Raw genomic sequence first — 20,240 nt, 5'->3', positions numbered from 1 at the left:
TTCCCACCTGCAGCTGCTCCAAAGCACTGCAAACTACTTTTTAATCAGGCGAAAGGCAGTGAAGGAAAAGAAATCTCAACAAATATTCTAATAACATTCGCTTATTGTCAACATACCTACAGTGAGCGCAGAAAGTGCTCGTACACCATGCATACTTTATATTGAAAACAGCTAGCATGAGAACGGGAGGTGGAAAATATATATATAACCAGAATTAAGACTACACATTCATACATTTTATTTCTATATACAAGAGAAAGGCCAAACAAAGACAATCACTGTTTTGCTCAGAAGAAAAGAGAGAATTCCTTTTTTGTAAACGCAAAAAGTCACCGTACACTTATGATTGAATTAATGCTTATAAAGTATATTACGTTATTTATTATTTTGTGGGATTACCCTGTGCGTTAATGATTGTCTGTAGTCTTCGTGGCATTTATTTCACCTGTAGTAGTTCGTAGTTCTGTAGCTTCGGGACTATAGAAGTCAGTGGAGAGCTTTTGTGAACGCGGCATTGAACCTCCGGGTTCCATAGGCCATAGAGTTAGTTAGTTAGTTAGTTAGTAGCTTCGGGACTGAATATGTCCCATTCTTCTTGAATAGCTTTTCTCAGGCCTTCTTTAGTAGAGAAGCTGTGCCTTCTGATTCTTGTCACCAGAACAGACCATAGATGTTCTATGGGGTTCATGTCTGGGGATTGGGGAGGTGTGCGAAGCTGTTTCAAGGTATTATAGAGTAGCCACAATCGAGTATTTTCCACTGTATGTTTGGAGTTGTTGCCTTGCTGAACAATAAATTGTTTTCTGCGCACTAGTATGGAGATTTTCCTTTAATATGTTAATATACACTTTGTGGATCATCACTCCATCGATAAAGTGGAGACGACCCACTCCTGAGGCACTCATACAACCCCAGACGAGCACGGACCCTCCTCCGTGTCTTACTTTAGGGACGAGATTTTGAGGATTCATCTCTGTATTCACCTTGCGTCATACCATACGCCTCCCATTGGATTCGATAAGATTAAATTTACTTTCGTCCGAAAATATGACCCTATTCCAGAAAGAAGCCTGATCCCTTATCTTTATACTCTTTTTCAAACTTTAGTCTCTTTATACGATTTGTCTTGTTCACCCATAACATTTTCCTGGCTATCCGAGCATGATACCCTGCAAATATTCCGCACTGTACTGGCTGATACTTTAACACCGCGTGTTTCCAGATCCGTTGCCAATTGCACAGCACTACTTTTCGGAACCTTTTTTCTTTCCCTAATAATGTAACGTTTATCTTGTTCACTCAACACTCTTGGTCTTCCAGTTTTTTTTTTTTTTTTTTTTTTCCGCACAGTGATAGAAACATTATACATCGCAATTATGGTTTGTACTGTTGAACGAGGTCTGTCTGCAAGGTTTGCTATCTTTCTCAAAGATTTACCCTTCTTATGCAATTTAATAATTACTTTTCTTGTCTCCTCAGTTGTTTCTGTTCGGTTGCTTCCCAGTTTTACAGCCCACCGTGCAGTTTTTTCACTCCTATTCACAACTAAACTCATTCTGTTATTCGTCATGCTATAAACAGAGGTGTATAATCAGGTGAATACTAGTGAACCCCAGTTGTGGTATCTTTGTTTCGTATTCGTACGTCAGGTGTACGATCTCTTTTTGCGGCTACTCTATACACTTTCTACGGAATTTATTTACTTTCAGACCATTAAACTTGTCTTTTTGTTCTTTATTGGTATATTCATAAAGCTTAGTTTTCATTATTCATATTGTGTGTGTTATTACACTTCTTAAATTTTCTGTTTCTTTTTCGCAAGCATTCTCGTTTCAATAGCATAGGTGTACGAACACTTTCTGCGCTCACTGTATTACAAATCAGTAATCACTGCGAAATACAAATCAGTAAATACAAATTTATAATTTTTGACTTTACGAAGTATACAATGTAATTGTTCAATAATTAACATAAGCAGGCATTCATTAATTTATATTAATATAATAATTAATAAAACTAATAAGCGGGTGATTGATGACTCAGTGGTAGAGTTTTCATCTATGGTATTCTAACCCAGGACATGTGGGTTTTCGATGGCTAATTTTGTGTTCGAAAATTTTTCCGGTGGTAGGCCTACTCTTGGTTCCCTTTCTTATATTTGTTCCATCATCACTCATTAACGAATTTAGTTTATCAAAACTCTATAGCCATATATTCATTCTGTCCGTCAGTGAAACAAACAGTCTCAAGTACTATCTGATGGATTACCATCAATTTTGGCCACGATGTACAGAGTCAATAGTTAAGAATCGAGTTCCCTGATGAATGTTATATTCAAACCGGAAGCGGTACAAATCAACCATTTCCGGTTTTAACGTTAATCATTATATAGTAAATATGGTAATAGATAGCGAGAAACGGTTTCCAGTAATCGACATATATAACATTCATGTAGATAGAATGTTACCCAATTTGTGCATCTGCTGAAAATAATGAGCTTAGGTATTTAGAGAGCATTTTCCGCTTTAGAAAATGTTTGCTTGGTAAAGAATGTAGAGAATTAGCTGAGTCAGGCACGTAGCTAGAATATGGTAATAGGAAGGAGGGGGGTCTGTCACGAAATACTGTGGTTATTTACCAGGGGCTCAATCATTCTAAATTATTTTATTGGCAACATATATTGGTTCGTTTAGCCAAGATTTCTAATGGAGGGATGATATGAAATACTGTGGTTACACACCAGAGGCTCGATCAATCTAAATATTTTACTGACAACATACCCATATTGATTGGTTAGGACAATAAAATGAGGATATATTAGTAAGTATTTTAATAAGAAGCTATGAAGATATCTCGAGTAAAAAATTATAAAAAAGTATTGAAAAAGATATAGTCTTCCGAGGTCATTCGAACGGTGTCGAGAATTTTGCGTCTGGGAAATTTGCGCCCTACCTCAAGAACAAGGAAAATTGCGCCTGCAATGTACCTCCACCGGGAAGTTTGAGCCCTGCGAAATAAAAGAACCTATTCGAGCTTACGCATTTGCTCGGAAGGGCTGACATTACAGCATAAACAATCCTCCCCCCACAACCATGCCATTTGTGATTTATTTTCATTGTGGCTATATAAGGGGAGAATAAACTTCAATATAAGCCAAAAGAACACAACGGATCAACGCAATCACTGCTTCTTCCAGAGATGATTTTGGGGGAACACTGGCCTCCCCAGAGCTCTCAAAGTGCCCCCTCGGAGGAGACCAAAATAATACGTCTATAATATAATAATAAATAGAATAGTACCAGCAGTGACCCCCTCCGGAATACTAAGTGTGCCCCCCGGAACATTTTTTCTGAAAGAACGACTGAACGCAATTGTGTGTTTAAAGTGTAATTCCAGCAAGTAAACACACTGTACATAGTTTTCTTGATAATATTACTGAACTGATTTTACATTCACTTTACATTTTCTTTTCTATATTATGTGTCCTAAAAAGCCAAACAACTCGCAAGGATTGTGAACAGAGATATCTGGGTAGAGCCAAACAGCCTTTTGTAGATTAAATTATACTCTTTGATTATATTAATAAATAATTATATATCAGTCATTTATACTTTTATTGTAAATTTTGTAGTATAATGAAAAATTGTATTTGTATGGATTGCCCTTCAGTGAACTAAAATTGTATTTTTTTTTCATTTGTTCGGAATATTATAACGGATGGATTAACTCACTGAGACGATGAGAGGCAAGCCTAGTTCAAGTGTGAGTGGAAGTTACTTTACACAGTACAAAAATAAGTTGAATTGTAGGGCGCTAACATCCCAGTGCAAATATATAGCCGGCGCATTTTCCCCTCTTTTTGCGGTAGGGCGCAAACATCCCAGTGCAAATATATTGCGAGCGCATTTTTTCCTATTTTTGTGGTAGGGCGCAAATTTCCTGGGCGCAAAATTCTCGCATTCAAGGGAAATATAATGTCCGTGAAGTTGACAAGCCACTTATGTCAGACTCCAATTTCGACTTTAAACGTCGCTAGTGCTATGTTAGTGTTCGATAGTGACGAAAATCGTTAGTACTCCACAGATAACGTGTGCTTTTTAAATAATGGATATGTCTTCTAACTGCATGCCAACACGCCCACTTCTAAGAATCATCTCAAAAATGAGGTTAACCGTTAGAGCAAGTAAGTGCTCATTAGTACCATTAACATTAACGTTAATGCCTCCATTGTACGGCCCTTTGAGTAATAATTACACCACGTATAGTCTCAATGGGTCCCTATATTCTCGCGAACATTCTGACGTGCCCAAGTTAGTTACTTTTTTTTTGGAACTATTGTTTATCTGTTATTGTTTATTGTTTATTGCTAGTCTGCAGAGTAGTCCTTACATTAATATGCCATTGTCCTTGATAATCATTGCGTATTTACAAGCAGTTTGTTATTACTGTTAGAAGATATCAAAAAACAACAGATAAAATCTACTACTTAACGGTTCATATTTTTCTTTTACAGTACACAAACGATTAATAATAATAATAATAATAATAATAATAATAATAATAATAATAATAATAATAATAATAATAATAATAAGACTATTCCAGCATAAAAGTTATCAATTGCATCACACTGGCAACAAGCGACGCATATTTTAACTTCATAAAAATTCGTTTCTCACGATTTTCTGGAAAACTACGTATGATATCTTCATTCTGTCAAGTTGTTTATCTCAGTGTGATATATGTCTTACCTCTGGACAATATCACAGTAAAACAAAAATTAAATATTAGGAGTGCATCGTACTTTTGGACTACATCTCATTAACCATGGGAAGATTGAGTAGTGTATACTTTAGGATGTAAGTTTCAGCTTAACTTGCATCATACATTCTTAGGATTACAAAAAGGAAATTTGTTCGTTTGCATTTGAACAAAATTCTTAGGATTACAAAAAGAAAAAATAATTTTTCCGAATTCCGGAATTTTTCTGAATTCCGGAATTTTTCCGAAATCCGGATTTTTTCCGAATTCCGGAATTTTTCCGAATTCCGGAATTTTTCTGAATTCCGGAATTTTTCCGAAATCCGGAATTTTTCCGAATTCCGGAATTTTTCTGAATTCCGGAATTTTTCCGAAATCCGGAATTTTTCCGAAATCCGGAATTTTTCTGAATTCCGGAATTTTTCCGAATTCCGGAATTTTCCGATTTTACTTTCCGGATTCCGGAAAGTAAAAATTCCGGAATTGGCCATCCCTACTTTATATCATATCACTTATATACATAAATATAACATACTTCACACACCATATCTTCCTTTACACGTGACCCGAGGGTCCACTATACATCAGTCACATTGAGAAAAGAATGAGAGATTGTGCAGGTACAGGACTAAAAATTTTGTCAAAAATAAATAAATAAAGAAAGAAAGAAAGAAAGAAAGAAAAAAGTATACAAATTCGTTTTATTATTTTATTGTTAGGCCCAGTGAAAGCTCTGCAAAAAGTTCATGCATACTGATTATCAATTAGGTTGAAAGATTTATATATAATCCAAGCCAAAAAAAGCACATGGCTACCTTTCAAAAACATAACATAATAACTAGTCACACCCTTTACATGAAAATAAACTACACAAAGCTGGCATCTCCTAAACGCATAAGAACAAAGGATAACGAATTACAATAATGAATTCTAATGCATTATAATCTTCCAACCAGTCGTGAAACTGCTAAATATAGTACAAAATAAACCCATTAAAATATTTTTTAATAAAAATCTGCGGTATTATGCTTTCACTGTAACTGACTAGATGTCAGTTACCAGATATGATTTTCAAAATACGCGATTGCACTTTTTTAAAAACTGAACATTTCTATCATATCTGACTAAATTATTGTTTCTGTCTAGGAAGTTTATTCATGTATTTTAAAAATATTTTCAACAAATACAAGAAATTAATTGCTTTATGTTATAGCTTCAGTATTAGTGTGAGCTACAATATGAGTTTGCAATAGGAAAAATCTACTGATAAACACTAAAAATACTGCAGCATTTATGCACACACACACTTGTCACCCGTAAATTCTTTATATATGTGTATATAAAAAGTATTTCTTGTAAGACAAGAAGAATAAAATCTGCACTCTTTGTTTACTCGAAAACTAGAAGCCAGCCGCTTCTATGTACGATATTATGCATTCATGCACAGAAAAGGAACCAGCTCATATGCTATCCATGGACTTCAGGTGAACATTGCGCAAAGCCTACAAGAAAAACAAAGAAAAAAAGAACATTAATATATTGGCACCAGATGGTTGGCTTGGAATTCTAACGCTACTTTCAGTATCGAGGTTAAATGAGACATACACATACAACTTCATGTGGAAAACTAATCACATAAGTTTCCACCGGAAATGAAAAATAAGTCTCTCGCGCTTTGTGCTAAACACACAGCTAGTAGTTCACTAAAAAACACTCAGGCGTTTGGATCCTCATATGGACCTAGGTATTCTATATTGCTGCACTACTAAATACATGGAAGTTCGTCGGGATCGTAATACGGCAAATTATGCATAAGTTAAAATATCAAATAATACTTTTGATAAAATGGATTCTTTCAAATCTGTAGGATCAATATTAACAGACGAAAAACCTATTCACGAAGAAATTAAATGTCGACTAAAAGCAGGGGAATTCCTGTTATTATTCACTTCAAAATCTTTTGTCGTCGCAAATCCTGTCGTGGAATTTGAGCTTAAAATATATAAAACGATAATCATGCCTAATGTTCTGGGTGGTTGCGAAACATGGTCGCTTACTCTGAGGGAAGAAAGTAGACTAAAATTAGATCTATTTGACAACAAGATCCTGAGACGAATATTCGGACCCAGGAAGAATGGGAATGAGGAATGGTGGAAACTTCATAACGAGGAACTATGTAATTTATACGATTTACCAAACATTGTTATCTAATGTCATCCTTCTAGAGTCATCAAATCTAGAAGGCTCAGGTGGACAGGTCATGTAGCCAGAATGGAAGAAAGTAGGAACGCTTTCAAAGTCTTAACTGGAAGTCCAATCAGAAAACGACCATTAGGAAGACCTAGGCGCAGATGGGAGGACAATATTAAGATGGATCTCGCAGAAAAAGGAATATCCTTAGAAACTGGATTCAGTTGGCTAAGGATAGAAGTCAGTGGAGAGCTTTTGTGAACATGGCATTGAACCTTCAGGTTCCATAGACCATAGAGTTAGTTTAGTTAGCATATTGACTTGTATATTGCTCCACTAGCTAATATGCATTCTGTGGCTGATATGATGTTACGTTTTGAGGTGTTCGCGTAATGCAGCTTCAATAATGCATCACTTACTAAAAACTACCACTTGGAAGTTATATACTTTAGGAAGATCTTATCATTCTGGATACTATTCACTCTTGTTTTTGGTGACGAATAAGATAAATGAATAACAAAAAATTGTAGCTGCAGGATGTGTTTAATTAATAACTTTTTAACGTTCTACGATTCTGCACCAGCTAAGGGAGTCTGTAATCATAACAGGGTGGCAAAACAGGTTTTGTTTGTTTTGTTTAAACAATTTTTAAAAAAGATTGGCTTTACTTATATTATACGCGGATAAAAAAAAATGAGAAAATTCACCTAACATTCTTATACAACAATGGAGTTAAGAATAACAGGACCTAAAGCTTAAATAGGGCTGCCAGATTCTTGGTTTTTTTTTTCTTTCTTCGTAAGTTTGCATTTTTCTGACACGTTATACATTCTTATTTTCTTCGTAAAATAATTTCTTTCGTTTTCGTTAATAAATAAAATAAATTATAGTCCTGGGCATTTTAGAAATGTTTTTATACGACTTTGTTAGTGCATTTTTTTTTCTTTTTAATTAGGGAAATTAATTTCTCACATTGTTAATAACGCAACACAGTGATGTATATTACTAATTAGGGAGAAAATACAATAGCTTGCGTTTTTACCTCCTATCTAGCCGATACTACAACCTTATGATTAAGAATAATTTGGTTTTAGCATCTGTCAACATCGTCTCGACCATGTCGCAGTTTCTATCCATCATGTTATGCTAATGTGAGTAACTGAAGCTACTGTGAGCTAATAAAAGCAGAATATATTTATATCAGGAACAGAAGCTACTGTGAACTAATGAAAGTAGAATATATTGTTCTGAGGAACAGAAGCCACTTTGAGCTAATAAAAGCAGAATATGTTGATGTCAGGAACAGAAGCTATTGTGAAATAATAAAAGCAGAATATGTTGATATCAGGAACAGAAGCTACTGTGAACTAATATAAAAGCAGAATATACTTATGTCAGGAAGAGAAGCTACTATGAACTAATAAAAGAACAACATACTGATGTCAGGAACAGAGGCTACTGTGAACTAATAAAAGCAGAATATACTGATGCCAGGAGAAGAAGCTACTGTGAACTAATAAAAGCAGAGCTCGAAGTGTGAATTTTGTACGTATGTCCTGAAAATATTTTTGAACTTAAAAAAAGGGACTGTAGTTAAAAGGCAACAAAGATTTGTCATATCGCCATATGATCTCCTACTGAGAATTATACTATACTTTTTTGCGTTGATTTTTTAAAAATGAAACTGTCCCAATTTCCAATTAAAATTATTTTGTGTTACTACGTGAAACCATAGATGTTTGGTAAATGTACATTCTCAATATCACATATGTTTTGTTCTTTCCCTAAAAGTCGTAAGATCTTCCTTTTTTTTCTCTCTGAAGAATCTATCAACCCTTAAATTGGGATACAAACTACTACTTGACTTCCACCTCCAATGGTCATCTCCCAAGGCCCTCCATCTGGACTCGAACGCGGCATCCCTTAATTACAAAAGCGACGAGGCTATTAAGTTATCCACGGAGGACACTTGATAGAAAATGTTGTACTGATCTTGCATACTCGTAAATGTTTTAGGAGTCGCTTCAGAAGGAAAAGGAGATATACAACTACATGAGTGAAATCACTTTACAGTTATACACGTTATTAAAATAAAATGGACAATTTCAAATAGAGTACAGGAGATGTAATTTAGTCCAAGTCAGTTCAATGAGTAGAAGTATGACGATTTAATTTAATTTGCAAATCAAAAAATAAAAGAAGGGAATAAGGATACGAACCATATACATATGCAGAAAATTACAAATAAAACTCCAACTGACCAAAGCAGTATATATATATATTTAAAATTATATGTGTGTTACAGTTTCGGCTATGTAATATAGCCTTCCTCAGACACATTATGGGAGAAATATCCAATTAAAAGTTTATGTTTAGAGCCAATTAAAAGTTTAAGTTTTGTAAAGAGAAAGTGGGCGTGTCTTGCATCCAGATTGTATATAAGCTGTCAAAATTGGATATTTCTCCCATAATGTGTCTGAGAAAGGCTATGTTACATAACCGAAACTGTAACAGAAATATATAATTTTAAAATATATATACTGCTTTGGTCAGTTGGAGTTTTATTAGTAATCTTGAATTTTCCAAAGCTACAGTGAATAATTTACATGCAGAAAATATTTTTGATTTTAATAAAACATTTTCATTCAAGTTTCCTGAGTTTAACGTGTGTAATAATAATAATAATAAAAAAAAAAACTTGTAGATGATTTGAGATGCGAAAAAAAAAAATCACTATGAAGTTCAGACACTTTGTGGTGTTTTTGCTCTTAAATTTATATTGGTTTAAATCACTCAAACCTGGATCATAACGACTACAATGCTGGAATGAATAAAGGGGGAGGAAACAGGAAAATCACCAAAAAACACTCGCACACAAGGTTTTTCCACTACAAATCCCACTTGGCATGTGCTGGGAGCGAATTAAAGACCTCATGCACCAGAAGTAAGCGCTCTACCACTGAGCCACCGCGGTAGCAAGTACATTGTGTTGTGATTCTTGTAGTGAATAATTCGTTAATTCGTTCCAGTGACGAATGAGAGCAATATAACAAAAGACAGTGAGTAACCATATCAGAGGGGAGGATGATTTCAAGAGAAAGCACTTTGAAAAAGATGGGAATATGACCCGCATTAAAGTAGCTATAGAACATCTACAATGTTAATAACAGTTTGAAAAAAAGAAGTTCAAAGATAAGACATATACCTATCATATGTACAATACGTACATTTGCACGGGGCGGCAAAATCTGTTATAACTATATTAAAATATTTAAAATAAATATATCTTATTGGAAACAGACTTCATGATGATGGTAGTTAAATTTACTAAGCTGACCTTCTATTTGAACACTACATTCATAAATCATGTTTAGGTCGCATTAGTTTAAAAGGTAACATAAGACAGTGCTAAAGCAAACAGTCAAACAAATCTCAGCATGGATTGCTTGATTGTTGTCAAATACAAGAACTCAATTCTCGAACAGTTGCGTACACCTGTTCCATTTAGTTAGTTATCACAGTTTTGATATGATAACTAGTCTTACCTTTATCGCAAACAAGTTATTTACCATTGAAGGTAGAAACGAGTTATTTTTTTTATTTTTAACAGATGTAGAAGGAAAATCAAGAAATAAAGATAAAAGAGCTAGTTGCACTGGAATTACAAACTGATATATTGAGATTGAATTCTACAAAAAGGATTACCATTTTCCTCTGCAAGTGTGTTTGCTTTATCTTTCACTAATAATAGATTATTATTAAAAAGGAAGACTGACACAACGAGATTGTATTTGTAGTGTTTAGGCCCTTCTGAGTGCAAGTGCACTTTCATCCCTTTTGTTGTTCATGATCGGGTAGCATACTTAAGACCGTGGCTTTTAAGATTTGTTCTTTCTGGAGAAGGGGTTGTATGTGTGTGTGGCAAATAATTCCATTGGTTTTCTGGGATCATGGTTGGATACTTTTCCGACAGGCCTCGAATGTAGCTAAGTACACTAATAACTAGCAGATTATATCTATTGGTGCTTATCATTAACTAAGCTGACACATTCTCCATTACATGGAACAGCTGGAGCAAAACTAAACCCAGTTCTACTTATACAAAAAAGATGGCAATATTTGATATAGATATAGTCTATACAAACAGCGACTGCGATGGAATGGTCTGGATAATAACTAACAGTCTCTATTAGTCTGGGAGAACCTCTTTTCACATACGCAGAAGCTTTATAGCTAGTGCAATGGATATATTACAAAAAGACATCGCACCATAAAAATACAAATCTGATTTAGCTTTTATTCAAATTCAGAGTTTATTCGCAACACTACAACCACACCTCTAATTCCAAATACTGTTTACATAAAACGAATTTCTGCATCCAAATATCCACAGAACAATACGAAACTGCACCCACAAATTATTTCGATTCCTTGCTCAGTATATTTTCACATAAAACATATCTTTCTCAACCGGTCAAACATATGCTTATATCACAAAATATTTTTACCCAACCATTATTATAGCTAATATAAATATACCAGGACAATTTGAAAGAAAGAAAAAGAACTCTGTTTGCGCATGTACGAAAAGTATTCGGGGATAGCAATGCCTGATCTGTGACGTCGCATAACTAGGTTAATACGCAGTGAGAGGTGAAAAGAGAAGGTTATGTTGCAGTTTATTTGTCCGCTAAAGCAGTTCGAAATGAACACTGTGATAGAAAGTCCGTGAAATGTGCGTACAGTAATATGCTTCCTGTGGGAGAAACAAATTTTGATAGATAAGATTCTTTGCGAAAGGTGAATGTTCATGGACGAAATAATGAAAAAATGAAATGAAATCTTTAAGTTTTACGTCCCACGGTTATGCCGGTTAGGCCAAGGAAGACGGTGATGATGAGAGATGAGTGAAGTGGTGGAATGAAGAAAGTGGGAGGAAACAGGAGAACCCCGAGCAAACCCACGAGTACGGTGTTTGTCCACCACAAAGTCCACACGAAGCGAGCTGGGATCGAACCAGGAACCCCAAGCACCGGAAGTAAACAATCTACCACAGCCACCGCGCCCCCTGGACCAAAATGAGTGAAGGTGTCTACCTCGATTGTGTCGTATATTTAAAGATGGACTAACTAGTGCATTATGAGGAATAGAAATGGTCTTCCATCTATAGTTAGTGATGAACTCGTGCAGAAAATTGACAAAAAGCCTTAACTTCAGTCCGCAAAATTCTTGAACTGTTTTGTACGAGGTAGTGGTAGAAAAATCGGATTACCGCAACTTCTGTTCTCATTGAGCACGAAAACTCCTTTCTGAGAAGCACATAACACACAGTTTTGGTCTCTCTCCCGTTATGTCAAAGGAGAACGATTTCTTAGAACTGTGATTGGCAAGAACACATGGGTGTTGTACATGTCTATCAAAAGCAAACTGCTCTCAATGGAGTCAACGAAAGCTAGAAAAGATCTCTGCAAACATTTGCCAGAGGTGTTATGGCAACAGTATTCTGGAATGCCAAAGGATTACTGCTAGTAGAGTTCATGGAGCGTAGTTTGTCCATAATTTTAAACTCATCCTGTGAAGCATTACGAAAATTGAGATTCAGAACGGTACATATTGATTTCCGGTGAAGTGATTGTTCTCGATAGAGTTTACTCATACACCACTCGAAGCACGCAAGAACTATGCAGTAGTTTCGTTGGGACATCCCCAATATAGCCCAGATTAGGCACAAAGCGAATACCACCTCTTCAAGCACATAAAACAATGTATAGCACCGCTGTAACAATGACACTGTACTTCAAGATGCTTTTAAAGGGTGGCTTCATTTCCAAGTGGCAGATATTTTTGCAGAAAGAATTTCAAACCATTGTTAAGACTAACCTGAATGGCGATTATGTCAAAAAGTAATGTAATATAGTTTTTAAATACGTATCACTGAAGTCAAATTCTTCTATCGAACTGTCCTCTTATAATGTATAAAATAATAATAACAAGAAAGCAGCAACGAAATACATATGCAAGAAAGTAGTAATATATCAAATTATGAAATATTAGAAAGCTTTAAGAGTAGAATGGTCAAACAATTAGCAGTAATTAATTACAAGATAGCAGCATTAGACATAATAAATAAGTATCTATCATCACTAACCACTGCAGCCATCTTCTGACTGTTAGGAGTAAGAATTTCACTGAGCGTCTCTTGTACACTTTTCAGTCGCTCTTCTGGAGATTCCTTGCGACATGGAACATCAGATCTTGTAACAGACGGATGCTGCAAAAGTTCATCGACACTGGCCCGTTCTTTCGGGTTCCGTACAAGACACCTCTTCATTGCATCAACCAACAAAGGCTCGTCGAATTCCGGAAATTCTATTTCGTATTCAGGGTCGCATATGGCGCGAAGTTTTGCAAACACGTTAATTATATGTTGAAATGGAGTCTTACCGTACACAAGGTTGTACAAGATGCAGCCTAAAGACCAAACGTCTGATTTTACACCAATCTGTAACAGCAGAAACAAAAAGCAGAGTAACAATCAACTAAACTATTACTTACTTAACCATTTACAAAAAAAGATTACAAAATTTTGATATGCGACCGTGAAAAATATTGGAAGATGATAACCTGGTTACAACAAAAAAGATAGCAATAGTGAGGAGAACACAATTTTTACAGTTTAAAGTGAGCTTTAAGCAAGGTATAGTAGTCTTTAGAAGAATAAATAACAATAATGTTTATTTCTGTGCCATGAACAGCCTAATGGCAAAAATACAGCACGTTATTGAACAAAAAACATATTGCATACAATGTAACCTATCAACTGAAACAATAAAACAAATGATAAATAACAAAGTCTTAGATTAAATAAAATATATCGAATTAATAATTCGTTGTCAAATTTATACCAAATATTTTTTGTCTCAAAGTAGATACATTATCAAAAATACAAAAGTAATATTTGTCAAACCCTAAAATTCATGCTTCTGTACTGATAAAAATAAATTAAATTAAATTAAATTAAAGTAATTGATCATTCTTCTTAAAATTACATATTTTGGCTTCAAAGAAATTAATATTGATCTATTTCTCGTATTATACATTGGTACCCTTATTATGGAAGAAATATTCACTATGATATCTATTGTCTAGTATTTTTTGAATAAAATCACTTTCAATAAGTTTTCTCCTGTCACTTACTGCCTGTAACTTCCAAAACTGTTTCTACTATTCATAAGTACGTGAGTAGTAATCTCTATTCATTTTATGGCACAGAAGCCTAATAAAACATAATAATAATAATAATAATAATAATAATAATAATAATAATAATAATAATAATAATAATAATAATAATAAAATAAACACATGCTTTTTTAAAAAAACTCTTACTGACCTTAGAGATTAAAGTGAAAACATTAACTCCGTTGCTTGCGTCTGTACACACCCACGAAAGCTACAGCATAAGTAGGAGAAACCGTCCAGGAAAAACTCTTACAGACCCAATAAACGGAGTTTGCGTTTTCATTTTATTTTTAATAATTTGATTAAAAATGCGTAAATTATTGTCTTAAGAAATAACCCCAGATGGTTTTCAGTTTTCTTGTACGATAGACATTCACGCACAATCTGACGGACATTCTACGTGGAAGTGGTGTTTTTTATATCAATAAGTAAAATTCACAAGAATTCATTAAAGGAGATGGGCACGGTTTCTGTATTAAGTAGGAGGATAAGGTTGTTATTCAACATGTTTTATAAGGAAACAACCTCTACAAAGATGATGTAACGAATCACGCCTTTTAAGAAGTGGTGCTGATGACGATTACAACGATAACCTATACAATACACTAATATAAGGAAAACTGTCGCGAGATCGAAGTAGGTTAGATAATCATTTGTGAAAAGTGCAAGTTCTCTCATCGACACCTGACGGCAACAGTGTTGGTACTGTGTATTTTTCTTCCAATACGTTATTTACAATTTTTGTAAGATTTTTATCTGGATCATCTTTTTAGTGATATTTGGAAATGTTGCTATCAGTTACATAAATAGAAGGATCGGCTAGAAAGTATGTGCTCTGACACAGAAAGTAGCATTTCTGATTGATGTAATGTTTCTATGTTAGATAGTAGGTGTTATACGTAATCCCTACGAGGATACATGTTCTAATGCTGAACCGTTCCTTCTCTGTAAGTAGAATTGTACGCCAGAACGGAGCCATCTTCTTTGAACAGCATATCACCGATCGTGCAGTGCCTCGATATCTCTTCCTGAAGGGCTATAATACGGACAAACAGATTCATCAAGACATGCAAAAACATCTTACAGGATCAAGCCCAATTCTATGCAACAGTGAAGGGTGGTGGATGAAGAAGTATTCTACATTCAATATATAAAGAAAAGTATTGCGTATGAAGTATTTATTATTTAAACGTTCCGGCTTTAAAAACAATACAGAGTAAAAGGCCTGATATCTTCCAGGGAAAACGAACAAAATATAAAATAATATAAAAGAATGACTTATCTGGTGTCTGCAGAACTATCTGGATCTGTAGAAAATAGTAAAATGTTCTTCCGTTGTAGACACGACACTAAGATAAACACACAATGCACTGTAAAATCACTAACAAAAGGTGTTCTGTAATGTACACACTTGGTTGTTCACCCATAACAAGAGATGTGGTACGGTCGACGTGATCTCAGTGAGCACCGACAGTGATAGAGTGTATGGTTGTTCAGAGGGCGGGTTGGGTAGTCTAATGTTTAACTCATCGGCACGGTACGCGAGTTTAATTCTCGGTTCAGTTACGCTTTTTTTTTTTTTTTTTAAACCTTTTGTATATCATGACTTTGTTCATGTTACTTTACGACTTATATGAACAACTAGGCTACAGAGCTTGCAGGTTTTGCGCAATGGGTCTTCGGTTATCACCATTTGTGCTTTGTTTTCAACTTTTTTTTTCCACAAGAGTATTCGAAATGAAAAACTGAAACGAAATCTTTCAGTTTAACGTCCCACATTTATGCTCTTTAGGTTAAGGGAGACGATGACTAAGGCAAGTGAATGATAGTGGAAGAATTGGTGGAATGAGAAAGTGGGAGGAAACGGGAGTACCCCGAGAAAATCCAAGGGCACGATGTTGTCCACAACAAACTTACCTGCCGGGTATCGAACCAGGGACCCACGCACCAGAGGTAAGCGCTCTACCACTGAGCCACCATGACCCCCCTAAGAGTTTACTCGAGGAGGGGGAGACATTCACAGAAAGTAGTTCCGGAGGAAATTTGTAGGAATTCTACTAACCCTTCGGATCGTACCAGAGGTAAGTTTACTAGCCTCTTTCGTTCCAACGTTTTTTCTAAAATATATGTCTCTGGAAAACACGTATTCACGACCAATAGTAAATAATACTAGAAGAATTGTGCTCTCATTATCCGTAGGTTCTTCTCTAGTATCTCTTTGCTCATTCCCTCTCTCAGTAATTCTATTACTCCCTCTTATGTGTTCCTCGCTATATTCGACGCAATCTTGTGTTTAAAAAAACTGAGAAACATTTAAAGGCTATTACTCTTAGTTCTTGAGCTTTCGGCTTTACCCTACAGCCTCCGTCACCATGGTTAAGAATAGGAAAAATGCCAAGGAATAAAAAGAAAAAAAAATGAAATCTTTAAGTTTTACGTCCCACGGTTATGCCGGTTAGGCTAAAGGAGACGGTGATTATGAGAAATGAATGAAATGGTGGAATGAAGAAAGTGGGAGGAAACGGGAGAACCCCGAGAAAACCCACGCACACGGTGTTTGTCCACCACAAAGTTCACTTGGCGGGAGCAGGGTTTGAACCCGGGACCCCAAGCACCAGAGGTGAACGCTCTACCAATGAGCCACCGCGGCCCCCAGGAATAAAAAGAAACGAATCACTATGGCAGAATAATGTAAAGCACAATTTCGCCAACGGAGTTGAAGACTTAAATATCGAGCGTTGTGTACCTCAAGTAACAATGGTCATGGTATGTGTCTTCTATTAGACAAACGAGGGTGCGTCTAAATATTTTTGTTGCATTAATATTCTATTTATTACAATAAAACCTCCCTTAATAGACACTCCTCAATAGCGGACATATCCATAATACGGATAGAACCTTCCCTTTTATGGACATTCTTAGATACGGACAGAAATTATTCTCTGATTATATGTATTTATGGTTGGCATTTCTTATTTATCCTTGTAGATAATGTGTGAACGAACACGTTTTGTTGATTGAAGGTAGTAAACAATATTTCGAGAAACAATCACGGGGTTTCATTTCTAGCTCCAAATAGAATTCCTGAATTCACAATATACAGTTGTCTCTCATTTCGTCAGACCTGTTATCCATGTTCGCTTTTCTTACGATGTTCTATTTGCCACAACTATATAATATCCCTGATAAACGTATTAAATGTATTTTACTCCCCCAAACACTTGATTTGTCATTCGGATTTGTGTAGTAGTTCTTGATAATTAAGCGTTGTTGTTCTCCGAAGTCCTGCGTTGCTTCAGTGCTATACATAATCCATTCTGTCAATACATTTCTTTAAGGTGTCATTAACCTAACCTAGCATATATATATATATATATATATATTAGAGTGGGCCGAAAAACATTAAAATCGTTTTTTCAAGTCGTAATACCGCGGAAAAGTTCGAATTAGGGAGACTAAAAAGGAGTTTAAAAAAAAGGTTATATCTTCCGGTCATTTTTATTTTTTTCGGTCTACCCTAATATACATATATATGTAGGGACATCGACCCAATTGATAATCCCACGCCGTAAACGTTACCAACATCTAGTGGCCCACTTGTCGGTAAATGTCAATCGTCGATATAGCGACGCACCGAAGGACTGCAACTAGTGTGCCACTGGCGCCAGCATTCGTCGAGTCGAAACAGATACCTAGAATCCGGGTGTTGAAGTTCCCACCGCGTAACAGCGAGGACTTCATTTTGGTCCGCGTTCCTTCGATTGGTCCGCGGTTATTATTATTATATATTATTTTTTCCTGACGAATTGTTCCTAAAGTGAGCTCCAGGGGTCAAGACTAGCCCCTGTCTCTACATCATGAAGTGAAAAATCTTGAGATGAGTGCGTGTAATTGTATGAATTTAATGGGAGAACTATGAAATAGAGTAAATAGACGCGCGTCGTTTTGTAATAAAATTACACGGTGAATGCATTTTATCTGATCCCAAACGGTTATCTTCGCATATACACGGTTAAAGGAGTTCTGATTGGCTAAATTGAAAATACCTCAACGATTTATCCCTCTACAAGCGAGATTTTTCTTCATCGCTTCCGTGGCGAAGTCGGAAGAACACGCACTTAGTAACCATAACGTTGGTGGATTGCACCCACCCCGGGGTACTTGTTTTTAGCGTTAAACTCACCTTTAATGTAAACAAATAACGCATACAGGCGATTTAACATATTTTGGGGGAGTAATTTTGTGGTTCACTGGGTTTCGTTGCTTCTCTACCGCTGTTGGTATAATTTTCAAAACGGAAGTGGGGCCACCATGGATCATCGCTGCGAGGCCGCCAATTTTCGACGAGATGTCGCTAGTTGCCCATCGGTGGTCCACAGACTCTTACGGCGTGGGGAATGTTAATTTTGCTTAGGGGTTAAAAGAAAGAAAAAAAATATACATATTTACACTCTTCTCTAAACAACAAATAAATAATTATATCAGCTCAAATTTAAAACGAAATTGGGAAAATTGTATTTTGAAAACAGTACCTTAATAGCTGGTCTATATTGGCGCCCTCTTGACTGTGTATTCTGCTTCGTGTCTTGAATCGCTTCAGGACTCATATAATTATAAGTTCCTACTTGTGTGTCTTTGATAATGCTCGTCATGTCGTTTTGAATAGAACTAGCAATACCGAAATCAATGAGCTTCAAGCATCCTGCTACCAATAGGAAATTGGCTGGTTTCAAATCAGAATGAATAATGCCTACGAAAACAAACAAAACAAAATTTTAGTTTTCATAGATATAATCTGTAATAAACCATGTTTCAATTTTCCTGAAGTCGTCTTCTATTACAAAATTCTGACATGAACCTGAGGTTGTATCCAACAAGAAAAAAAATGTTTCTGTTCCGGAAGCAATCAATAATAATAGTAATAAAAAAACCTTTTGCAGCTGACTGTCCAAGAACTAATACTTAAACGTATTAATTGTGTGTAAGAATGTGAACAGTGCACATAACGAAATATTGAAATGTATATAATACCGTATTTTGCGCGAATGTTGGCCGCACATTTTCCCCTAAATTTTGGCTTGAAAAATCGTGATGCGGCCTATATTCGAGATTTCGCCCCTTAAATCATAAATCATCAATTTCAAAATGACATGTACATGTATCTTGTGGGTTGAAATGAATACCATTACAAGTTATTATAGTTACTTTTGTAAAGCTTCAAAGACTTAAGAAGAAAATAGCAGAAAAACATATCTTGTTCGGAAAAATTGCCACCTTCATTGGTACCGGTAACACCTTACACTGGCTCAAAAAACACCTGAACACTTAATAGTTTTATTAACAGGAATACGTATCTTTGTTATACAGTATATTTATATACAGTAATTGTTCTTGAAAAATGAAAAGCAACTTTGTTTCGTAAAACTGTGTCAGCTTGTTTGTACCCACCCATATCAAGCACAAAACTTCGCACCATCTCAACATCACCAGCACAGAATAATAAACATATAACAATGAAGATCGTGTTTTAGTTTTTACATGTAAGAGTCAGCAGACGAGTCTCTTGGTAATTTCACCAGGCAATTGCGTTGGTAATCCTTAACATGTAACTCCAAAACCGACAACTTTCTTTCAGCTTTCTAAATATATTAAAGAACACCAAATTTTAAAAACATTACCCTTTCTCTCATAGACACACACACAGGTTTTGAATTTTATATATATATATTAGATGGCCAATTCCGGAATCCGGAAAATTTCAGTTTTGAAAAATTCCGATATCGGCTAAATTCCGGAATTTAGAAGATTCTTATATTTCGGAAAAATCCTGGATTTTTCCGAAATCCGGAAAGTGAAATTTCTGATTCCGGATAATAAATTTTCCAGAATCCGGATACTTTTGGCTACCAGAATATATATATATATATTTCTATTATCTTTTCTGCCATTGAAATTATCGAGAAAAATTACTGTCTTCTGCGTGGAACTTTACCATATTTATTACATTAAATACACTATATGTATCTTAGAAATTACTATTGTTACAT

The 20,240-nt window shown here is 35.4% G+C and overlaps 1 protein-coding gene across 2 annotated transcripts in view; it reads right to left on the bottom strand.

Moving 5' to 3' along the window:
• Window positions 1–5,444: 5,444 nt before the first annotated feature.
• The window catches only part of LOC145689916 (dual specificity protein kinase TTK-like), a 48,393-nt gene continuing 33,597 nt past the window's right edge, over window positions 5,445–20,240 (bottom strand). For both annotated transcript variants that reach the window (XM_081764263.1, XM_081764264.1), the window contains exons 6-8: window positions 18,726–18,943; window positions 13,100–13,453; window positions 5,445–6,263 (exon numbers count right to left, since the gene is read on the bottom strand). In XM_081764263.1, the coding sequence (XP_081620389.1) occupies window positions 6,222–6,263; window positions 13,100–13,453; window positions 18,726–18,943 (614 nt within the window). In that variant the 3' untranslated portion in view covers window positions 5,445–6,221. The remainder of the gene's footprint in view (window positions 6,264–13,099; window positions 13,454–18,725; window positions 18,944–20,240) is intronic.

This window comes from Thermobia domestica, chromosome 7 (genome assembly GCF_964235325.1).
Source record: "Thermobia domestica chromosome 7, izTheDome1.hap1.1, whole genome shotgun sequence".
NCBI lineage: Eukaryota > Metazoa > Arthropoda > Insecta > Zygentoma > Lepismatidae > Thermobia > Thermobia domestica.
This window is presented reverse-complemented; position numbering and strand designations above follow the sequence as displayed.